The 24,964-nt window shown below is 35.6% G+C and overlaps 1 protein-coding gene and 1 long non-coding RNA gene across 3 annotated transcripts; both read left to right on the forward strand.

Moving 5' to 3' along the window:
- The first annotated feature begins 1,165 nt into the window (after positions 1–1,165).
- LOC128031701 (uncharacterized) lies at positions 1,166–3,509 on the forward strand. Of its 2 annotated transcripts, none has more exons than XR_008188137.1 (3): positions 1,166–1,647; positions 1,841–1,965; positions 2,969–3,509. It is a non-coding gene; the product is annotated as an uncharacterized LOC128031701 (long non-coding RNA). The 2 variants fall into 2 exon arrangements; XR_008188138.1 differs by having other exon boundaries at positions 1,841–1,938.
- A 16,153-nt stretch (positions 3,510–19,662) lies between these two features.
- Positions 19,663–24,216, forward strand: LOC128031696 (ALK and LTK ligand 2b). Its single transcript, XM_052620049.1, has 6 exons — positions 19,663–20,013; positions 21,440–21,735; positions 21,875–21,928; positions 22,013–22,093; positions 22,284–22,357; positions 23,536–24,216. Exons 2-5 carry the CDS (start codon positions 21,492–21,494, stop codon positions 22,346–22,348), a joined length of 444 nt encoding a protein of 147 aa, XP_052476009.1. The 5' UTR covers positions 19,663–20,013; positions 21,440–21,491; the 3' UTR covers positions 22,349–22,357; positions 23,536–24,216.
- The last annotated feature ends 748 nt before the right edge of the window (positions 24,217–24,964 follow it).

Here is a 24,964-nt window from a genome sequence, read left to right on the forward strand (position 1 = left end):
AGATGTGGACTTGCTTGATCAACACTGAGAATTCTTACTGGAGTCTGTCTTGTTAGCTGCATCCAAACAGAGGAAGAAACAGATTGATGAAGACATTACTGTATCAAGCCATGCTGTTGTCAAATACTCAAGATCATATGCTGTGTTCACACTATGTTCTACTTCAAGCTGCTGTTCATGTCCTTGGACCAGTAACTGTGCGTTTCTATGGCAACACTATCTATGCCTAAATTAATCTGCAGCAGTCAGGTACAGTCACGTGATACAAGTAGAAACTCACAGAAAATTCCAAGATTACAGATGGTAATTATGAGTTCTACAAGGACTTGAATTCTTTTTCCAAGTTGGAATCTTGTAATTATGGCAAATTCAACAAGAGATGAATGCACTTACACATACCTGGTTTACTGTAAAAAATGGGTGGTGATGTGGGTGATGTCAGGCTTGTCATTGACAACTTTTCTTTGAAGATCAAACATTAAAGTTACAGTCTATATAGTGGCATCTGACTTCGGTGTACGTGTACATTTTAGTGCATAAAGTTATTTAAATGTATGTACATTCCTGATGTGAACAACGAAATTGATTCATTCTTGTATAACTTTGATGTTTGAACATAGAGACAGTGTTTCACAGACAGGGCTTAGCTTAAGCCAGGACTAGGCTAAATCAGGATATTTAAATACCGATAACTTACTGGTGTGCATCTTGAGACAAGACAATGGCACTGGCATATTTTAAGATGTTCCAGTACAAGACATTTTCAGTTAAGAACATCAAACAATGGTAAATTAAATTGAAAGACAAATTATTAATTGGATGAGGTACTGCTTTACACAGTTCACACTTGTTTTGTAATCATACCTATGAACAAATTGTTTTATTTAACAAGATTTAGACATTGAAATGAACAAAAAGTATCATTAAATGTGTAAATTAATGTATTCAGCCTAGTGCAAATGAATTAAAAGAATAAATAAAGACTTGAAATGCTTGCTCAATGCTAAAACAATTTCAAGTTTGAAATTAACTTTCATTTGTTCACCAATAGATGTCAGCATTGTGTAGGACAAAACAAATGACTATATGGAAAATAATGTGCACTTGCATGATATAAATAAATGTCTAATGTATATTATAATACATTAATGAATGAATAAAAAATACATTATTTAAATGTACTGATGATAAAAACCTAAAGTTAATAAATAATAATAATAATAAAAATATTAATATGTATTTTATTTTATCCTATTTTATTTTATCAAGAGGGCTCTGTGCAGCAAGGTTGAACTAAAAATCCAGATACACAATCAAGATAAGGATGCAGAGAACCAAATTCAGTTATTTGTAACTTTCCCACACACAATTCTCTCCCTGTTTTGTTTGATGTTTTCTGGGTTGTTCCTATTTTATTAATTCATTAGTTAATCCTCATCACCATGCCATGGATTTCCCCACAGGTTCATTTCCAGTCATTTCATCATTACCTCAGATTCAGCACTTACATAACACACCTCTTTACGTTCATGTTTCAGGTCAACACACATACTGTAGCCAACAGGCGCATTGATGGAGTGGAATGAGCGTGACAAAGTCAGTGTATATTAACTATAGTCACTGCAACATACCGCATAGTGCTCTAATGTAAGTCTACGCATGGAAAGCCACCAGATAAGTTCTAGTCATTTGTAAAGTGAATTCAATATCTACACCACTGTTGTTTAACAAAGGGAGGGGTGGTAAAAGTCAGCCAACAAGATGGCCATCAGAAAGGAGGGGAGCAGCTGTTACAAAGATAAGGATGTTTAAGACTTTCTTCTTCTTTTTTTATTATCAGAGGGCGTTGGACAGGGATGCATGGCTGAAATGTGATCTATGGGCCAAAGGAGATTAAAGGTTCATGGATGTATTCAGCTGACACTCTCCTCCTTACAGGTGCTATGGTAGAACTTGACTTAATAGGTGGGCTGTGATCACTTAGTTACGAGATAAGAAAATGCTCTTGTCAGGAGACACCAGGTCATACTGCAGTACATGAAGCAAAGAAATTTACATTTTATATTTTTATCTACAGACCTAATAATAATGCAGTCATCACTTAATAATCTGAAAAAGTCATAACAAAGAAGCACAAAGATTTGACATTAACATAACAGACATTATATTGAACTCTTTTCATCTTCTATACTCATATTCATCTGGGAGGCAACATCTTGCCACCAAGAATATATCAGCAGTAATTTGAACTTAATATTAAATGCATATTTTTAATCACATAACCTTAATGTCATAAGATTTTTGAATTATTTGTTTAGTTTTATATTATGTATGTACTTTTACATTACATACTACATTTTTATGATTGTAATTTTTGTTAAGCTGAACTTAATTTTACACACTTGATAATTTAGTTTTAAAAAAATTTAGTTAAAAAAAAACACTACAAAAACATTTGAACAAATCTGTTTTTGTTCCCTAAAGCAACTTACTGACAAAGGCAGATTTGTTATAATAAATTATATTCTGATTATAATAATATTTTTCACTTTGATCTTATCAAATTCCCATTAACATTAATTGTCAAACTAAATCAAGTCAACATCAATGAAAAAAAGTTTTAAAAGTTTAAAAGCATTACACACAGCTTTCTGTTGTCTTTCCATTATTTATTGGACCTCCCAAAAGCTGAGTTTAGAAAGCTGAATCAAATTAAAAGACATGATGCACTGATGTTGTCAGATAAATGTGGTATTTACTTCTAGCCCACTATATTAATTTTCAGTTACTGTCAGTTTGTATCATTTAATAAATTTAAGTTTTTATCAGGGATAAAACCAAAAGTCCTGTGGTCAATGATGAGCATGCTATCTGATAAAAAATAAATTAATTAATTAAAAGACAGCTGAGAAATTATTAGAAGCAGAAGGATGCAATTATTAAAATCTGCCATTCGGTCTTTCCACAGTTTACCCTTCTGCTGGTCAGCCTGGACTTACGTGGGTTAATATTCGTCATGCATTTACTGGAAGACAACAAAAGGATGCAATGACTTCATCATCTACATATTCTGCCTTTGTCAATAAATATACTAGGTGCAAATAAAAATTCAGAAATCTTTCCGCCACTTGAAGACATTGACAGATTGTGTTTCATAAAGTCACAATCAAACAAAGACAGACTGACTCCATTCCAATAATAACATCTGACCTATGAAGAGAAAAATGGATCAGCAGCCTGGTAGAAGATGCACAGAAGGCCTAGGTAGCCTCAGATAGAAATTTGAAATACTGCATGTTCCAACTTATTGTTACAGAAAAGTCTTAAGCAGCCTGATTTGGACAACAGGATATAACTGGCAAAACTGAATATTTTAATAATTCAAAATGGAAGATTTTAATAATTCATGTTCAGAAAAACTGTTATTTCTTTGCCTTATTAAATCTATGAAACAAAAATATATAATATTATTATATAAAGACTGTAAAAAGATTTAAATGTAAATTATTTTTTTGTAATAAACACCTTCCAGTTACTTGCCGATAAAGTAAAATATCTAATAATATGATATGATATTATATGATCTGATACGATGCATAAAGACTTTCTGCAACTGTGCTCTGCTCTTACTTCTCTCATTCATAAACTCATTCAATACATTAAAATAATGCCTTATCTTTTTTTACTCATCAAAAGTGCCAATCAAACCAATATCAAACTAAAAGCAGATGTAAAACCATAAATCTTTCATTTCTCATACTGCTTCAGTTTTACATAAAGCAAATTAGATTGCTATTTATTATTTTAGATGATCCTTTTATCCAAAGTATGTTATTCTACCTACTTGGGTTGTCTTTAATTGAGTGTGCATTTAAATCACAGAGCTTAATAATATCCAGAATACCTTGAGTTTAAACATATATTTCTGGTTTGGTAACAATTCAGATTTACTGAGTCTTACTGATGAAGTTGTGCAGCTACAAAAGATATTGTGTGTTTGTGTTAGATTAATCACAGTTCATTCACATTGAAGATTACCATATTAACAGAGAGCCCAGGACTTAAAAACCTGTTTTCAATTTAATGCTGTGTATAAATGGAAATCTCTTGACCTGGTTCATTGATCATGGGTGGATGGTGCAGGGGCTCCTATCACGGAGGTCTCTGCTCCGGCTGGCTGAGTCACTGCTTCAGGCACCTTATTAATCAAACTACGCCTACACTATCTCCAGCCCTCTGATACATCACTCTCTACAACTGACATTTAACTATCCGACCACCAATCAAGAGCGCTGCTATTTAACCCAGCCCAATTTAACCTCGGCATTTGGGCTCTTGACTATGAGACATTTTTAATGGTATGATTATAATACAAAATTTGAAATGTTTAAGAAGATATGGAGTTAGAAAAAGAGAAACGTTTCATTCTTGTTCCATCATTTAGTAGCATAATTAGGAAGTATGCTACCAAGCAGTTCAAAGTTAAGATTTGTATTTTTTTAAATAGTCTTGTGCTCACCAAGACTGCATTCATTTGATCCAAACATTAAAACGGTAATACTGTGACAATTTAAAATAACTGTTTTCTGTTTTAATTTATTATAAAATGTTATTTATTCCTGTGATGATCAAGCTGAATTTTCAGCAGCCGTTTCTTCAGTCTCCAGAAACATTTATTATTATCAGCGTTGAAAACAGTTGAGCTGTTTACTATTGTTGTAGAAACCTGATACATTTTGTTCAGGATTCTCTGATGAAAAGAAACATATTTTTACTATCACTTTTGATGAATTGAATACATCTTTGCTGAATAAAAGTTAAACATAAAAAAGTACTGAACACAAACATTTGTATGGTATGTATACAGCACTTTTTGTTCATACAGTAGATCATGCAGCTTAGATCCTTTGCAGCTTATAAACGTCAATTACATAGACTACGTATGAATTCAGGAATGTTAGACGATGCTCAGTGAACTGTGAGGTATGCCAGCATACATGTGTGAATTATTGCTTAATGTGTAGATAACTGGGATCTGATAATGATTCAATACTCAGTTTAGGCCAAAAAACGTGCATCTGGGTCTAGCTGAAGAATTGTTAGACAGTATATTAAGTATCATCAGAACAACTTTGCCTGTATGATTAGAAATGTATTCTTCCTGGGTTTTTTTTTTCCCTATCTAGAAATATCTGTTGACAATGCATTAGCAGTTTTGCAATTAAAGGAAGTCCATGTAGGAGTCTTTTAATTGATGAAATTGTGGGTTGTCAGCTTGATTAGCTTATCCACAAACTCATGTTGGCCAAAAATCCACATCTCCTTGTCCCACAGGAACATTTTGTTGCTCAAACATGATTAAAACTGACTTAAATGTTTCTCCTTATATTTCTAAAGATAAAGGTAATGAGAGACATTCACTCTAAAAAAAAAAAGGTACATAAGTTGTTACTGTCCCCTTAAAAAACTTACATCTTTGTACCTTATTTACCCCTAAAGGGTGCATATTGGTATCTTAAAGGTACATACTAATATCTAAAGTGTAAATTATATATAAATGGTAAATAATAGCAATTTTTGAAATGGTTCAACCCCAATGACAGCTTTTGCACCATTTTTTTTCAGTGTACAGTAAATTATCAAATTAATGTGGAAGCTCTGATAACTTGGTATTAGTATATTTGCAAATCACAGTTATTGTGTGTGTGTTTGTGTGTGTGTGTGTGTTAAAATCTAAACTGAAGCCTTTTTTCCTTTTAACAATTGTTTTTAAACAAGTCTGTTAAGCTCACCAAGCATTTATTTATAGTAATGTAATAGTGTAATGTAATATAGCTGTAATACTGTGATATACTTTCTGTTCTAATATATTAAAATGTAATTTATTCCTATGAATTTTCAGCAGTCATTACATTCAGCAGTCTTTAGTGTCACGTGATCTAATATGATTTAAGCTGATTTAATATGTTAATACGTTCAGAATAACAGCATTTACTTGCCACTTTTGATCAATTTAATGCAACCTTGCTGAATAAATGTATTTATTAAAAAAATACAAATAATAATTCTTATTTAAAACAGTTGTGTAGTATTCACACCCTGCCAGTAATCTTCATTGGCATTTTCAGTTGTGAAGGCACAGATAAGAAAGAAGACAAAAACAAAATAGCACAGTACATTATTTCATAATCAAGACAAGAGCAGTTGCAAGTGTGTGTTAAGTGCCAGCACACTACACGCTCAACTGCTTAGATAAATATGTAGCACTGGGCTGTTAAAGCTGAAGAGAAGACTTGAGAGGGTTAAATAAATACAAATATATAATATTACACACACTACACAGTCAAAAGTCAGGCTTTGTTTTTGCCCGACGTCTGAGCAGCTGCTAAGTGATGATATGGGGCAGTAAGTTACACCTGCTATAGCAGCCAAAAAGTGTGCCTGTCTTATAAACTACAGACACACTCCCCAAAAAGGAGTCATCAGGCCTGGGTGACCATGTGGAATCCTGAATTGTGCAATTTAGTTCACAGAGGTTATATTAGGATACAGAACAACAAACTATAGCTTGCCAAAACCAATAAACACATGCCAGAGCATAACAACATGATTTCATACAGACAACATGGCAATACAATAACCTCAGTTTGAGAAATAAACCATTGGTTTATATTTACTCAAGTTCTTTCTAAACATTTTCTGGCTGATTTGCTAATGTTTTACCCAGAGGAAATAAAAAAAAATCTTAATGAGCTTTGTTTAATCTTGGTTAATTCTCTTATTTGCCATGATAAGAAACATGCAGTTAAGAGATGTTATACATGCACTGAGTTTGAAAGAGGAGCATCTGAGAAGTTAGCAATTAATTGAAATTTAACTACTGTTTACACTTCAGTAAGAATCCCAGCTTTGAAAGAGCATCCTCTGAGCAATAACTTCTTTCCTTTGGGTTGCTTTGAATGTGAAATACACAGAATGTCTTATATTTTTCTTCAGCTTCTTTTTCACGGCTCAGAGGTTCAGAGAGACTCAAGAATGAGGAGAACCTCCCTAAATTAATGTATCTTACAAATCTTTCATATTTATTTGTAAGTCAGATATGGTATAAAATTTTTTGTCAATGAACATTCAGGAAATTATAAAACACCAAATATGAATTTACATTTTTTTGTAAGATTTCATAACGTGAAACGATGAGCCTGGGAAAGGGTTAGTCAAGGATCTAGTGCCAGCTACATTAGTTACATTGTGTACAGGAATCCCTATGAAACATATTATAATTAGCTACTATTAGTACATTTACATATTAATTTCTTTTTAAGAGGCCACAGAAATATAATGTGCCATATTGGATATTAAAATATTTGGTTGTATTTCAGTAGGTTAGTAGTAGTTTTGAGGGTGGGCATTTTAGCATTCACATTTTATAAGCGATTTTCTCATGATTCATGGTTAATTATGAATAGTGCATTGAGTTTTAGTCAAAAACTCAAAATAGTAAAATAACAGAAAGTAAATAATAACAGCTGCAAAACACTAGACATTACATAAAAAAACACCTCAATCCTTTGTAATCCTGTCTGATCCAAATTTTCAATATATGTAAAATGCGTAGACTTCTAATTTTTGCCAATTAAATAAAAATTGTTTTAAAAGACCTGACTATATGAAGTAAACAGAGGGTTTCTCTGTCTAATTTGCCTTGCAGCTTGATGTTCCTTTGCTTTGATCTCAGAGCAAGAGGGATTCCCTCATGTTCAAAGCGACAGTAATTGCAGATTGGGGACAGCTGAGATCTGAGGTGTGATTGTGACAAAATAAACCCACGTTAACTTGTCCCGCAGGTGGAGATATTCAAAAGCAGTGTGACACACAGCCCACTCTCTCAACACAACCACCCTCTCAGTAAAAGTCATTTAAGTTCCATAAATAAAGTGAGTTTTACCCAACTACTGTACATATTTGCATTTCTGTTTTGGCCGCAGATAAACACAGCTGTGCTGACACATTAGTCAACTGCAAGATTGTAAATGTGACATTTTTATCCAACAATTAAATAAACAAAAGGTAATGTTGAGAAACTTACATTTTAGATTTTTTTTTCTAGTTACTGTTTTTGTTCCCCAAAAGAAATTAGTTCCAAACAAAGCCACTGCTGAATTTAATCATTGTGTGTATCTCCGAGCAACATAAAGTGGTTTTGTTCTTGAATGATTCAACATTTTGAAAGAATCAGTTTAACGAATGTGTCAATGATTTATAAAGACACATTAGCTGCGCTTGAAATCACATACTTCCCTACTATACAGGTCCTTCTCCAAAAATTAGCATATTGTGATAAAGTTCCTTATTTTCCATAATGTAATGATAAAAATTAAACTTTCATATATTTTAGATTCATTGCACACCAACTGAAATATTTCAGGTCTTTTATTGTTTTAATACTGATGATTTTGGCATAAAGCTCATGAAAACCCCAAATTCCTATCTCAAAAAATTAGCATATCATGAAAAGGTTCTCTAAACAAGCTATTAACCTAATCATCTGAATCAACTAATTAACTCTAAACACCTGCAAAAGATTCCTGAGGCTTTTAAAAACTCCCAGCCTGGTTCATTACTCAAAACCGCAATCATGGGTAAGACTGCCGACCTGACTGCTGTCCAGAAGGCCATCATTGACACCCCCAAGCGAGAGGGTAAGACACAGAAAGAAATTTCTGAACGAATAGGCTGTTCCCAGAGTGCTGTATCAAGGCACCTCAATGGGAAGTCTGTGGGAAGGAAAAAGTGTGGCAAAAAACGCTGCACAACAAGAAGAGGTGTCCGGACCCTGAGGAAGATTGTGGAGAAGGACCGATTCCAGACCTTGGGGGACCTGCGGAAGCAGTGGACTGAGTCTGGAGTAGAAACATCCAGAGCCACCGTGCACAGGCGTGTGCAGGAAATGGGCTACAGAGAAGCAGCACTGGACTTTTGCTCAGTCGTCCAAAGTACTTTTTTTTTGGATGAAAGCAAATTTTGCATGTAATTCGGAAATCAAGGTGCCAGAGTCTGGAGGAAGACTGGGGAGAAGGAAATGCTAATATACCTGAAGTCCAGTGTCAAGTACCCACAGTCAGTGATGGTCTGGAGTGCCATGTCAGCTGCTGGTGTTGGTCCACTGTGTTTTATCAAGGGCAGGGTCAATGCAGCTAGCTATCAGGAGATTTTGGAGCACTTCATGCTTCCATCTGCTGAAAAGCTTTATGGAGATGAAGATTTCATTTTTCAGCAAGACCTGGCACCTGCTCACAGTGCCAAAACCACTGGTAAATGGTTTACTGACCATGGTATTACTGTGCTCAATTGGCCTGCCAACTCTCCTGACCTGAACCCCATAGAGAATCTGTGGGATATTGTGAAAAGAAAGTTGAGAGATGCAAGACCCAACACTCTGGATGAGCTTAAGGCTGCTATCGAAGCATCCTGGGCCTCCATAACACCTCAGCAGTGCCACAGGCTGATTGCCTCCATGCCACGCCGCACTGAAGCAGTCACTTCTGCAAAAGGATTCCCGACCAAGTATTGAGTGCATAACTGAACATAATTATTTGAAGGTTGACTTTTTTTGTATTAAAACACTTTTCTTTTATTGGTCGGATTAAATATGCTAATTTTTTGAGACAGGCATTTTGGGTTTTCATGAGCTGTATGCCAAAATCATCAGTATTAAAACAATAAAAGACCTGAAATATTTCAGTTGGTGTGCAATGAATCTAAAATATATGAAAGTTTAATTTCTATCATTACATTATGGAAAATAATGAACTTTATCACAATATGCTAATTTTTTGAGAAGGACCTGTATACAGTAGTATGTGAAAAACAGTATGTGAGCCAAGTAGTATGTCCAAATTCATAGTATTGGATAAACAGTAGGCGAGATTTTCTATTTGTAAACAGCCGTTATGTCCTCTTAGAGCTACTTACTTAAGTTACACACAGACAAGCAGAGATTTGAACAATGAGTGCAGTGCAGCAAGCAACACATTCTGGAGGGTAAAGTATTTCATGTCTTCTCTGCGTTGTGGAATTATTTTGCCTTACATAAACTTTCAGAGCCACACCACCAGAAGCTGGTTCAAAATCTAATGAATCATTTTCAGCCTCTCCTGGGCTGCAAGGAAACTCTTCCAAGGCATAATTTCTGAGTGGTATATAGTAAAAATTCAAAGTAACTAAAGTTTTATCTTTACAGATTTATCTTTTACAGAACCTCTCATCTCATTTTAGGTCCTCAAAAGTGGGTTTCCTTGTATTATTTTGATATAGGAGACAGTGTGAGTGCACATATTTCTCTTTTGGTAAACCTATTTTGATGCTGATTACTTACACAAACAATACATCAATTTCCCTGACAGCCTCCTTTAACAGCCTTCTCATATCTTCCTCTCGTCAACATCCATTTGTTTTCAAATATTCCAACTGAGCAAAAGATGCTCATCTGTAGTCCAAAGTCTTGAAGAATGAATCAGCTTTTGGACATCACTGAGGAATTTGCTGCACAGACTGCATGAGGCTTTTCATCACAGGATTGCTTGAAGTATCTTTTCTCTTATGACTTCTAGGGAGTTGTGCACAGATGACCTTAATGTCTGCATGAAGGGGAGTCAAAAGTACTCACACAGAGTGATTTCAGCATTCACTATTGCAGTCTTTCTCAAAAGATTTAGCTGTAGCCTAAGAGACTTATTAGTCTTGCTAAATAACCATACACATTTTTTTTTTGTCTTGTGGTGTCTGCATGCTCCTGATGTCATCTTAAAATGATTTAACCCTCTCAAGCATCAGTTCACCCAAAATTGAAAATTTGCTTAAAATATACTCACCCTTAGGTCATCCAAGATGTAGATGATTTCTTCATCAGACAAGGTTTGGAGAAATTTAACATTACATCACTTGCTCTCCACACAATCTCATCTCTGACTCTCATGACTCTCATTCTGACGGCACCCATTCACTGTAGAGGATCCACTGGATAGCAAGTAATATAAGGCTTAATTTCTCCAAATCTCTTCAGATGAAAAAACAACCTTAGCTTGCTCAATTGGTATATTAAACTTTGGTAGCAGAATGTAAAATGAAGTGTGAATCGAGTGTGGATTATTTTAATACTTTTATTAATTTTCCAGTATATTAATATTGTGCGGATTTAAAAAAAAAAAAATTATGTTTTGAAATACTTAAAACTACAGTTTGCTTTGTGTTTGTTTTGATTGAAATACAAATTACATGATTTTTCATAAAGAATTTAGAAATTTCTCAAGCTGTGATCAGTTTGGAACTTTTAAAAGTGAAACGCAGTAGCAGTACAAAAGAAAGTGTATTGTAATGGATTTCTCTTTGGAAACTCCAACCACAGCATGTGTCACATATTTACATGAGTTCATCACATCACAAAGACATGATAATGTGTTATCTCAACAGTGACGGGGATGGAATTCAGAGATCTGGAGTCTCGCTCCAGACACCTGCAATCAAAATAATTTTGACTCCACATTCTCATGTACGTGTGATTCTTCAAGAAGTGATTTAACACCTGCCAACATTATGTTTGCATTAAGTAATCTCAGCTCAAAATATAAAAAAAAGGTTACAAAAGTGTCAGAAAAATGTCTGTCTGTTAGTTATCATTACAGCTTTTGGCAAGGCAAAGAGTGTCTAATAACATTAATGGTAACTAATGTCATTGTAAATCTGTCAAAATCCTTGTAAGATGTAAAAATCCTTAGCAACAGGTTGTCACTTCCAGAGTTTTTTTTTTTTTTTTTTTTTTTTTGACCTGCTTGTATAGAAATTAATAGAAAAGAAGAGTAATATTTATGTGCAATACAAACTGAAGCGGTTTTTCATCGCCATAATGTTTCTTGAATTAAATTTCCATGAATGTACACTTTATGTTTTTGTTTTTACAGAGTGAATATCGTGAGGATGTAATTAGCAGATAATTTACCACCCGGTCTGATGAAGGTAGGATGCACTCTTTTTGATTCATGTTTGCCAGGTGCTGTGGATGGTAAGTTGCTTTACTATTTAGCCTCATAAGGCTATCCCATCAGACTGGAGCTCAGTCTCTCAGTACATAAACCATCATTTATAAATGATCAAAAGGAATTCCCTCTTTTATTTAGGACGTCAAACTTAAACATCAAAGAGAAATATTAACAGATGACAAAGTAACAGTGTGATCTTTGAAAGTACTTTGAAGTAAACTGCAAAATGAATCTAAAAATCACACAGTGGTTTTGACTTATATGATAAGATGAGTAAATTAGCTAAATAAAATTAATACATTTCAGAAATGAATGTGCCATCAGATATATATTCATTTTTTTTTTTTGTATTGACAAAATGCACACAAAGACAGCTTGACAAAATGGTGTGGAGTCTCTATTATCGTAATATAATCTTAACTAACTAAAACCAAAACGAAAAATGTGAAAATTCAGGACATTTTTTAATAAATTGTCATTGTTGAGTTTTATATAAAAAGCCTCTTTTACAGTACGCAACACTTGTAGAAAGTCATTTATGTGGTATAAGCCCTCAAGCAATGGTAAATCTTTTTCCACTGTGGTGTCAAATCGAGAGCTTATGTTGTCTGAAGATTCAGTGAAATTACTCTTCAAGTAAAGTCATGTTTTACTAAGGATTTCACAAAGGACTATGAGCTTTCAGAAAAAGATAGATGGGTATAAAAAATGTATTCATTTGTAATCCTATATAAACAATAACCACATACTTTTTCTTCAAACCGCTCAATCCTTCCTCCGTCACAGAGGCATTCACTCTGAAGATTGTTCCCAAGGCTCAACATAGAAAAGGTTTATTCCATCAACACCACAGTGAATCTCTATAGCTGTCGCAGTTTGCAAGACAAAGCCAATGATTAAAGTAATTTTTCACCCAAAAACTAAAATTCTTTACTCACCCTCATGTTGTTACAAACCATTTTTATTTTATTTGTTTTATCCTTGCAAAACAGAAAAGGAACTTTAAAGAATCGTAATGCAGCTCGTTTCCATTTAACAAATGCTATTAAGTTGCAAAAAATTGCTGCAAAAAATTGACAGTTTATCATTGTATGGAAATGAGATGCATTTTCCATTCTCCAAAAGAATAACAGCACGATAAAATGATAAAATGGCGAGAAAATAATGACCAAATATATATTTTGGATGCACTATTCCTTTAAGATTAAATCTGCTTACATGCATTCTGCTCTTGAATGAGTCATTTCAGAAGTGTCTCTGCTTGCTTGGTCTCTAAGGTTACAGACGACAAACCACATACACGCATCCAGAGAGGGGATAATAGTTTTGCTGGGTATATGAGACATGTTCACACATCTATTTCCCAAGACAAACACGACAAACATTTCATTTCACTGCATTCATGAGTTCAGGTTCCTCATACCATGGAATCAGATTGTTTTGAGATAAAACAAGGAAATTATACACTATATGAAAACATACAGCAACTTACAGTAGAAAACATTTAAATTGTAGTAATATTTCACAATATTAGTTTTAATTTATTTTTGATCAAATTAATGCAGCATAAGAGATTTCACATTTAAAACATTTAAAAAAATCTTAAACAACCTCAAACCTTTGAACAGTAGAGTATAATAGGGAGAATCAATTAAATTATACAATTAACTTTAGTGCTAGAAATTACTTGACATGTTGGGCCCTATTTTAACGATCTGAAACGCAAGTGTCAAAGCGCGAAGCGAAAGTAACTTTGTGGGCGGGTCTCGGTGCTGTTGCTATTTTCCCGGCGGGATAAATGGCTCTTGCGCCCGGCGCAAATCTAAAATGGGTTGGTCTGAAGTAGCTTCATTATTCATAGGTGTGGTTTGGGCGTAACGTGAAATAAACCAATCAGAGCGTCATCCAACATTCCCTTTAAAAGCAGGTGCGCAAGTTCCATTATGGATTGCTATTATTATGGCGTATTTACCAGGCGCACGCCAGGAGCGGTTCACAGCCGAGGAGACTGATGTTCTTGTAAGAGCAGTGAAAGACAGAAAAGTTGTGTTGTATGGGGATGGGAGAAACCTACCCAAAATTGCGTCGGTTAAACAGGCGTGGGAGGAAATAGCCACAATTGTTTCATAGATTTTTTTTTCCTGGTTCTTGACGGACAAACATATTTGTCAGATGTCCTTACATAGCCTATATGTCTTGCCACTATTGGGCAAACAGGTCTGATCCTTAATGACTACAATTAGCCTGAATAATTTGTAAGCTAGATTTATGCCTATTTTTTCACATCTTCGTGGCACACCACAATGATTTCCGTCATCTCATGTGTTAATATTTTTTTAGTGTAACAATTTATGATTTGCAAAAATAACTGTTGCATCTGTGTAGATTACATGAGCAAAGTGTATGCGCGTTGTGCACGCTATACATTATGGTCAAGCATGCGCCCTTAAAATAGCATAATGAACAACGCGCAACGCGCCACTGACTTTAGACTAGGTTTTTTCTGGTCAGTGGCGCAATTGTTTAATGGAACAGCAAAATAGCACCAGGGATTGTTTGCGCCGGAACACGCCTCCTTTTTTGCGCTGAACCGCCCAGGGAGCGCAAGTTCATTCACTAGTTTAGCGACATGCTTCTGTGGAGGGAAAAGCGCGCTTTGCGCAGGTGCAAAATAGGAATGACACATGCGTCGGTGTACAAAGTCAATTGCGCTGGGTGCAAGATAGGGCCCTTAATCTACTACAGACTTGAGCAGAAAAGTTAGTGACAATCTTTAATAGCATAGCACTAGACATACATCAGTTATCTAACCAAGCTCACTGACTCAGCGGTTTCAAACTGTAAAAATCTCCCGACAAACTTTCTGCTATAAACAAGTCTCAGAACGCCTGGAAAAACTGGAATCATCAGGTATGGCTGTGTATGGACAGCTGCTTTGGCTCTCAGTCAAAACCAAACATATGATGCTGATGTGACAATGAACAGATGAGACTAATCATACAAACATAGCAAAACTGCTGTTTTGCAAAGTTGTCAATGATATCAAATATGGCAAAGAGGTCAACAGGGATTAAGGCTGTGGACAGGGAACTGGCATGAGCCAAGATTAAGGAGGATTTTAGGATCAGTGGCTGAATGTGTAGGCTGAACTATACACTGCATATTTGGATACAGGTCGGCATGACTTGTGTTATAGCAAGCACTGAATTATGACTGATCTGAAGCCCTTCATATGTTATAGTAGATGAAAGGATCACTGCAGCTAGTTCTAGTGGATGAGAGCAGGATCTGTTGACCGAAAGTGAAAGAGTCTGATGACAGATTGGTCTGTAGGGAGGCAGGGAGGAGATAAAGGCCACACGTGCAGGCTTAGTGTCACTGTTTGTGCTGTGTCAAGCATGTGCTGCATAAAATAGACCTACTTAATTCTCTTGCATATAAGATCTGGTTTAGAATGAGAATGTTTGAGCACATAATTGTAGCACAGTTGCCATTTTCATAGTATATAGTTGGATAATATTTCATTGAATGTGTGTTGCATTGCATATTCAACAAATGCTACAAAACAGCTAAATTATGCTTATAGTAACTGAGTGGGAAGGGACATTTTTGTTCACTGAATTCAGATTTTCTTCTAGATTTGTGGTTTTGTGTGGTAAAATTTAATATCTTACTGTTTATCTTACAAGACCTATAGGGGGCAATACACATACATGATTTTAAATTAAAGGTTGAACTGAGTTCTTGTTTATGTTGGGAATCGGGATGGGAACTATATACTGAATAATTTTGAGGTTTAGAATTGGATTATTGTTTAAACTGAACTGACAACCTGTAAATAGTCTATAATATGCTATTCAATGGCAGGTTCCCACTGTGACAAATACCATAGGCTGTTACCGGGGCAGGTTGTTTTCTTGGGTAGAATTGATAAGACCTACCAAAGAAAAAAAAGTGATGCCTTCCCTATAAGCTCTAGGTAAATGTAAAAACGTATTCGGTTACAAATGTAACCTCAGTTCCCTGAGAAACGGGAATGAGTACTGCGTCTGCTAAGACTATATGGGGAAAACTCCTTTTTCTCCGATGACTGTAGCTTTTTCAATAATGCAGTGTAAATGCATGGCCATTGGTTCATGCAGTAAATTAAAAACTACACAATGGCCTATGGTGATGAAGCCCACCAGAGCCCACCAATATGGACGGGGCCATCTGGCTACATAATTTCTGCAATGGACACACCACTAGACCAAGTCCAAGACGAGGCCATGCCTCTAGTGGAATGGGCTCTTACTCCCATGGGGCAGTGTGGGCACAAGGAGGAGTAAGCTAGCGCAAACTACAGATTTAGAGAGTATCTGCTTAGTGACTGGAAGCACTCTGGTTTGGCCACCAAAGAATATAAAGAGTTGATCCGACTGCCTGATTGAGGCGAAACACTATATATAGTTTCTCAACGCACTGACTGGGCAGAGTAGTTTTAACTCCTGGTCTTCCTCCAAGGGGGGACGTACCGATAGAGTTATAACCTGTGCTCTGAAGAGGGTGGAGATGGTATGTACAATGTGTCTGTACCTGAACCTTGGTTTTAGGATGACCTTAAAAATCCAGGCAAGAGGGGCTCACAGAGAGCACCTGCAGATCTCCCATTCACTTTACCAATGCTAATGCCAGTAGCAGAATGGTTTTAGCATCAGGGAACAAAAGTCAGTGGATTGTAGTGGCTCAAAGGGAGAGCTCCTTAGAGCCCTCAGCACCATGGACAGATCCCATGTAGGGACTGTGGCGGGGCGAGGCAGGTTAAGCCTCCTAGACCCCTTCAAGATGCGAACAACCAGGTTGTTCCTGCCCACCAACTGGTGTTGGTTCTTCCAGAGTGGGGCTACCAACAGAACCCTGTGCCATTACTCCCTGATTCACCTGATTACCTGTGGGATCAGGGCGATCAGGGGAAATCCGTAAAAGAGGATGTTGACAGCATGTCTGCTCCTTGGTTTAACCTGCCCGGCACATGCGTCACTCTCAGCAAAGGCTTGTTGAGCTGAGCCCATTCTAGGAGTAGCTCTACTAGAGTAAAGAGACAGCTCGAGGAGAGTCCTTCCTGGCAATTTATGTAGGGCACTACTGTTGAGGCAGTTGATGTGCAGTCGTCCTTGCTCTGTTGTCAAGTGCGTCACACACACTACTACCAAACGAGACCAGACTGTTCGTGGCCGCAGAGAGATGTTGGTCTGGCTGGGAGAAGAGGATGGGGGAAGCCTCTCTCTGAGGAGAGAGCAAGGCACGCTGGGTTAGGGATGAGCTGTTAGGCAGCTGTGAGAAGCGGCGAGATCGGCCGAGCAGAGAGGTCTTGATCTGCTGTGAGGCATTTCAACAGTGAAGCTTCAAGTCCCTTAGTCTCAGCAAAGATTGTCGCCATCGCTGAAGAAGAAATCTGAGAATCCTATGGCGACATGTCTGCTTATATAGCCAGATGGCCCTGCCAATATTAGAGGGCTTCATTGCCATAGGCTCATGCAGCTTGGCTACCGAGCCATTGGTTAGTTTTTAATTTGTTCGCAAACCAATGGCTGTGCAGTTACACTGCGTTATTAAAAAAGATTCAGTCACTGGAGAAAAAGGAGCTTTCCCCATAGCATCTTAGCAGATGCAGTACAAGTGAAGTGTCGATAGGGAACATGTGTCATGCATGTGCTGCGTAAAGTAGGCTTACGACTTAATTCTCTTGCTTTGATTTAATTCAATAAAGTTACAAAATTTAACCACATACTTGTTGCACAATTAGCATTCTAATAATATATTCTGATAACACGTCTTTGAATGTATGGCATATTCAAAAAGTGATAAAACGTGACAAAAAGCCCCAGTAACCTCGTACAGTATACACTCTAGATAAACATTAAAAAGTTTTCAAAACAATTGAGTCTGTTTTGGAATAATTACAATGTTTGGAAAGGGATTGTATGGTGGCAAAAAAAAAAAAAAACACCTGCAAATTAAGAAAACAACTTCATCAATTTGACAACACATGCTGCAAATGTTCACAACACAACCAAATAAAGAAACACACTGCAAATAAAAAAAGCACCTGCAAATAAAAAAAAAACAGCTTCATCAATTTGACAACACACGCTGCAAATGCAGCCAAAAATAAAGAAACGCACTGCAAATTCTCACAACACAACCAAACAAAGAAACATGCAGCAAATAAAATTATTTATTTGTTTGCATTGTGAGCATTTGCAGCACCTGCTGTCAAACTTAGGAAGATATTTCCTTGATTTGCTGGTGCTTTTAATATCTGAATGTGTTTTCTGAAGTTGCATCGCGTTGAGCTATCTCGGCCACCATAGGATTGAGTAAAAAATGTTTGGTTTAAGAAAACTAAAAAAAAATAATAATAATACCTACGCAACAGATATGAGTCAAATCTTGTGGTTTCAAGGTCTCTGGGATATTCATTAGTTACAACAACTTGCCCCTACTTGTGTTTTTATCTTGGTTGTACCCGCTCATGTGCAGCATTTTTTCAAGTTTTGTAAGTCACTTATAACTAGGGGCAGCTTTGAAGAATACTTTAACCACAGATTATAAAATAAGAGAGGCAGGAACATTTCATTTACAAGTACAGTATGGCTAATGGGGTGGGGGGGGAGGGGTGGGGATAGAGACTGTAGGACTGAAAGAATGATACCGGGGCTGTGAGTGATAAAGGAAAAGGAAAGTGAGCTATTAAAAATACAACAATGCATTATTTATTTGGCACAAAACAGGAGCAATTGTGTGACCATTGGTGTGATTTTACAACTTTAGGCATTTTTCCCTACATTCAGTTATCCTGTAACAATAATTTCTACTCATTTTTTAGGAGTTTTTATTGCACTGAACTCATAGCTGCATGCTGTCACTTTGAAACTTCTAGCATTTAATTAAAATATTTATGAAAAATTTTTTTTTTTACATTTATTAATTTAGCAGATGATTTTATCCAAAGTGACTAATAAATGAGGAACATCATAAGCTATTTATCATAAAGTTAAGATTTCAAGTGTTTTTCTTGTTCACGTTGTTGCAATTTGTAGGATTTTCTTTCTTGTTTTTTAATATATAAAATCTGTTTTTGTCAATGAGGTCCAGAAGAATACAGTATATATATATATATATATATATATATATATATATATATATATATATATATATATATATATATATATATATATATATATATATATATATGTGTGTGTGTGTGTGTGTGTGTGTGTGTGTGTGTGTGTGTGTGTGTGTGAAAACAATAGTATAGAAAGAAAAAAGTATATATATGAATATAAAAAGGGAAACACTACTTGATTTATCTTCTTTTTTCTTCCACAGAAGAAAGAAAGTAATATAGGTTTAACTACAACAGTGTGATTAAATGATGACAGAATTTTCATTTACTTATTTTTATTTTTTTATCTCTATAATGTACCCTGTGGACATATCATAACACTCATCATCAAACTTACTTATTCACTGTGTGGCACTGTTGAGCTGTGCCTCGACACCGCATCACGTTATCCCAGATAAATCCATGCAATATGATTAATAATAGTTCCCATATAATCCCGATTATCATTAGCTATGGACATGGAAGCGCGCGGCAGAATGGTGTGCAACAGCCAAAGAGGAGGGGAATGAAATACGAGTGATTTTTCTTTTCTTTTTTTTTTACTCAAAGGGAGTGGTATAATGTCGAGATTGAGAACGAAACCAATGTTAGAGAAGGCCTCAGTCTTCTCATAGACGCTGCTGTGGATAGTCTCCAGGATTTTCTGCCTTCCCACTCCAGCTCTTACCGTGATGGTTTCTGATTATATTTTGGGCTGAAATACAATTGATCTGTATCATCCTCTTTGTGGAAACTTTAAAATAAAGGAAGTCGCACGTAGTACTTCATAAGAAGGTACAAAGAGGCATTGGGACAGAGAAAACACTTCTGGTGAGAATCTTTCCACTCGTGCCAAATTGGACCACCGGAAGATGCGCGTTACGAGACAGTGATCCAACAAAATTAAAATGCATTTTTTAAGGAGTGCTCTTAACGCGTTTCTAATTAAAGACATGCCGGGGTAATCCACATGGGACAGCTCCTTACGTCTGCAACTGACACTAAAAACTCAGGAACCCATGCCGGATGATCTGAAGCAAATTTACGCACCGGAGGGGGGAAATAAATAAATAAAAAACTGCGGAGTTTCGTCAATTTCCACCCACTTCGAGTCAACACGATCAACAGATGACCACGGCTGTCTTTAAACATATAAAAGAGACTCGCTGTCCTTGTGTCATGGTGCGCTAGAGCCTGTGGAAGTACCTTTGGAGAGGCGACGCCAGCGGAGTCTATTTGATGTGCTTTGCGTTAACTTTATTAATCTTTAAACAGGCGACAAGGCTGTGAAACAAGTGTAAATTAAATCTGCATCGAAGAAAAACAGGTAATTTGTTACTTTTTCAAACAAACACTTGTTTCCAAAGGGTCTTTGCGCAGGAGCGTTCGTGCGTAAAAGTGGAGAAAACTTGGGAATCTTGCGTAGATCTGTGTGATGGTGTGATCGCTTAGAGATATCGGACAGTGCCTGAAGCTACATTTACTTGTTTTTAAGTGAATCGGAAACTTTCACGTTAATTTGTTGCAAATTACATTTTAATATTAAGAGGAGAGAAATAATAATGCGCAATATACTGTGCTTGCTTATTTTAGCTGGATGTTATTTAATTATTAGCACACCTTAAGTGTTTGTCAGGATGTAGTTGACATAAAACAATACTTGTGGGAAGTTGACATCCTGCTGTACATCACCTAAAACTAATTAAAAACAGCTTTTTGCTAATTATTTTACAATTATTATTCATGCAGCTTTTACGACCTTTTTCACAAGCATGTAACATATTGAATTAAACGCATTGGATTTAATTTTTTTAGTAAAAAATTAGAGTTCAGTTTGTAAATATATACAGTATATATATATATATATATATATATATATATATATATATATATATATATATATATATATATATATATATATATATATATATATATATATATATATATATATATATATATATTAGTTGTTTTTACGTACTCCAAATAATCTGTTTAATGTAAGACTTTATAAAAAAATTTTTTTAAGTTAAATTAAATTATATTTGTATAAAAAATAATATAATAGAATATTATAGAATATAATATAATACAACAATTGCAAAAATGTATTTAAGTGTACAGTCATATACATTTTAACCAAACAGCTTTAAATGTTTTTAGAAATTATGTTTCAACTACATATTCATGGAATATTTTACACAGATTTATATGAATCGAGTATAAGTGCCAGGGTACTAAAATGATCGTGTGTTTGCAGGGCTATACGACTGGACGCTGGGCTGAGGGGCTTTCTCTGCTCACATTTCAGCATGAGTGCAGTACGCACACCTGTCTTCATAGGTCTCCTTTTGCTGATCCTCACCACCGGCTTCTGCAGACCAAGAGACAGGGACGGCACCAGTCTGCTGGACCTGCTAAGAGACAGAGAGAGACTAGCACAGGAGCATCACAGTGAGGGAAACACACAGCATCCCCTCGAGATCGTTGAGAAGTCGGCAAAAACAAAAGACATTATTAAAGTTACAAAGGCAATTCAGCATGAACGCATTCTTGGTAAGCATCACCACATTCACTCACTGACAAAATGTTATAATGAGAACTGTTCCATACTTGTAGGAATACAGTAGTGGTTATTTGATCGGTTGGGTCTTAATAACAATTAACAACCGGAGGAATTTCTCCATTTTAACAGAGGTCTTTCCGAGAGACCTTCGACAGAAGGAGAAGTTTTTAAAACATTTAACAGGTGAGCAAGCAGGTTCTCTGTGCACTTGCTTCATTATGTTTGTGAACTGACGGCAATTTAATATCTGTTTTTGTATATTTGCAGGGCCACTTTATTTCAGTCCCAAATGCAGTAAACACTTTTACAAACTGTACCATAATTCCAGGGACTGCACAATACCAGCCTGTAAGTGCCACCTCATTGAATACCATTAGCTATGGGAGTGTGAGAAATGTTTAATTTTAATGATTGATCTGAACTGTTTTGCCAAGTATTCAGGTGAGTGACTAAGCATGCACATGTTTTGATGGTTTCACACTATGTTGACTATGATTTTCTAAGGTACATGTCTTAAATCTGTTTTGTCCTTTTCTAGATTATAAAAGATGTGCTCGGCTTCTTACAAGACTAGCAGAGACTCAGCGGTGCTCAGAGGGATAGATGCTGCAGGTGAATAGTTAATGTATACACAGATTTAATAGAAAACATGTCTGCTGTGTGATATATTACTGCTAAAATGTTTGTTGTGGAAATATTTGCCCAGAACACACACTAAGTGATCAAATGTCTGGATTTTATTTTCAAGGACACAATCATCCCACTGTTCTCGCTACTACATTCTAAAAAAAGAACTTGATAGACAGTTTCTGGTTACACACACACAGTGAATTCCACGCACAGACGTATTAAACGTAACTCTACATGAGAAATATTACACCTAACTGTTTTATGACCTTTCTAATATTACGGAGTACACAGATTAGCTTTTACTTCACCTGACTGGAATGAAAGGGTTTTCACGTTTTAGCTAAAAGGCTGTTCTGATGGAGTTTCTAGTGCAGACGTTCTCAGAATGTGCTCTGTGAGTTGACTGGCTGATAGAAATAGACATAAATACAAATAAAACTACTTAAGTGGGTTAAACACTGCAGTGTTCCTCTAATTGAACAAAAACACATAAGAAAAGCAAAAACAGATCAAACTGTGGCAAAAAAGTACATGAATATAATCAGGTATTACATTCTCAATTGACTGCATAAAGCATGTTAACTACTTGAAGTTAAGAGCCACACTTATGTACAATGGCCCTTTTCTTTATGACACTGCTTTAGTTATCAGCTTAACTTTAAACCCTCAGTCCTTTCACCATCTGTCTTGCACAATTTTCTCGTCCGTGCTGATTTAACTATAAACTAAACTAATCATAAAGTTAAGCATAAACTATATAATCACACAATTTATTTGAGATCTTTTTATCCTGTTTCTTGTAAAAACTAATTATAGCTTTTACCTTCATTTATAATTGCTTTGTATTCTAAAATAATAACAGTTGGTAGTATTTTTAAATAGACATTTAATTATTATTATTATTATTTTTAAGGTGTGCAGTCATAAAACCGGAGATATCTAGGAGGATAATAATACATATTTTTATTAAACAAACAAACAAATACATAACATCAGCACTTTCTAATGCCCCCTATTATTTTTCCATACATCAGTCCTCCAGCATGTATTTCTAGTATCTATTTCATATATTTTACCAGCAGGGTTTTATTAAGACATATTGTGTTGAAGTCATTTTTTTGCTCATGTCAATCATTGTTTCCTTTTACATATTTCAACAGACCTGAAGAACTAAAGAGAACCAGGAAAAGTGCCTTGGAGAAAAAACAGGGAAATGAAATGAGTTGTGAACAATCATATTTATCACGTGAACATAGCTATTTTTACCACGAAACAGAACTCCTCTTTTGACCTTTTCTACTCATATACTGCTTGTCAATCTTAGTTGACAAAACTGATTGTAGAACTAAGGTTACTGGCAATGGTCATGGTGTAAATGAAGAAGACAATGTTTTATGGGAAATACAAACACAAAAAAGCCCTGCTGCCAAACGATAAACTCTGGGTGTCACATTCAACTGCATATATATTCTCAGTTGAGACTGCCTTCACATGTTGTGTGTCCAGTAGTTTTTGGCTGAAGAATAATTTAGATGTGGTTTTGCAGATGTTCAAAGGTGTTTACTGGCTGAACGACAACCTCAAAGTCACATTCCTCAAAGCCAGAGCTAAATCCTTTGATTGAATTATGAATTGCATGATACTTTCTTGCCTTTTTTGTCTTTACAAGACATGTCTCGGCATTGATGAATGCTACTGGTTGCAGTTTATTCTGTGAAAGAAATTAATTGCATTTTACCAATATTGAATGTCTTATATTATGTATTTATACATTCAAGTTATTAAATATTGCTATTGTCAAATGTATAAACGCCTAAGTTAGAGTTCAGTTTGTAAATATATATATATATATATATATATATATATATATATATATATATATATATATATATATATATATATATATATAAAACATATGATCTTTAAATAAACATGTTTGTTATATAATGTGACGTATGAGGGATGTTGACATGAAGTTTAAGTTTATTTCTAATAAATGCTATTCTGTTGCTGCTTTTCATAGTTTCCCATTCCATTTTGGCTGTAAACTCATCTTTGAGAGGCATGAGACTCATTTAATGGTGTGGGACAGTAGTACTCTGCTCTTATAGCTGAGTAATAACAGCACATTTAAGCGACAGTCTTCTCAAATAATGTCTGCAATGGCATTCTACTCAGGAACAGAAGGGAAAGAGAAAACATTTCAAATTTTTTTTTTGGTTTGTTTATCAACATCTTTTATCAGTGTCCATTAAGTAGAGGAAATTTCACCATTATAGCTGTTTCAGAGTCCCGTCCAGTGTTTGGGGATGTCTACAGTTTGGTATTGAGTAGCAGCCCGTCAGCCTGACCTATAAGTTAACGTATGTCATAAGTATGCTGTCTGTAAGTGAATTTTCCCTCTATTATCTCTGGGTTACTATTCCAGAGTCCTCCTACTTAATGTGTCCAGTCATGCTAGTGACACTTGTGCACAAGCTTAAGCACAATCAAATTAATGAATGACCAAATCAAAGGAGATACAAAGAAAGATTTGCAGAGATAACCATAAAAGCAGATGATGTGTTTAATTGGGCCAAAGATCAGCTA

The sequence above is a fragment of the Carassius gibelio genome, chromosome A17 (genome assembly GCF_023724105.1).
Source record: "Carassius gibelio isolate Cgi1373 ecotype wild population from Czech Republic chromosome A17, carGib1.2-hapl.c, whole genome shotgun sequence".
Lineage (NCBI taxonomy): Eukaryota > Metazoa > Chordata > Actinopteri > Cypriniformes > Cyprinidae > Carassius > Carassius gibelio.

Coding starts and splice junctions, on each gene's coding strand:
- LOC128031696 (XM_052620049.1), top strand. CDS start 21,492: ATGAGTGCAGTACGCACACCTGTCTTCATAGGTCTCCTTTTGCTGATC. Junction 21,929..22,012: donor GTTTTTAAAACATTTAACAG/GTGAGCAAGCAG, acceptor GTATATTTGCAG/GGCCACTTTATTTCAGTCCC. Junction 22,094..22,283: donor GGACTGCACAATACCAGCCT/GTAAGTGCCACC, acceptor GTCCTTTTCTAG/ATTATAAAAGATGTGCTCGG.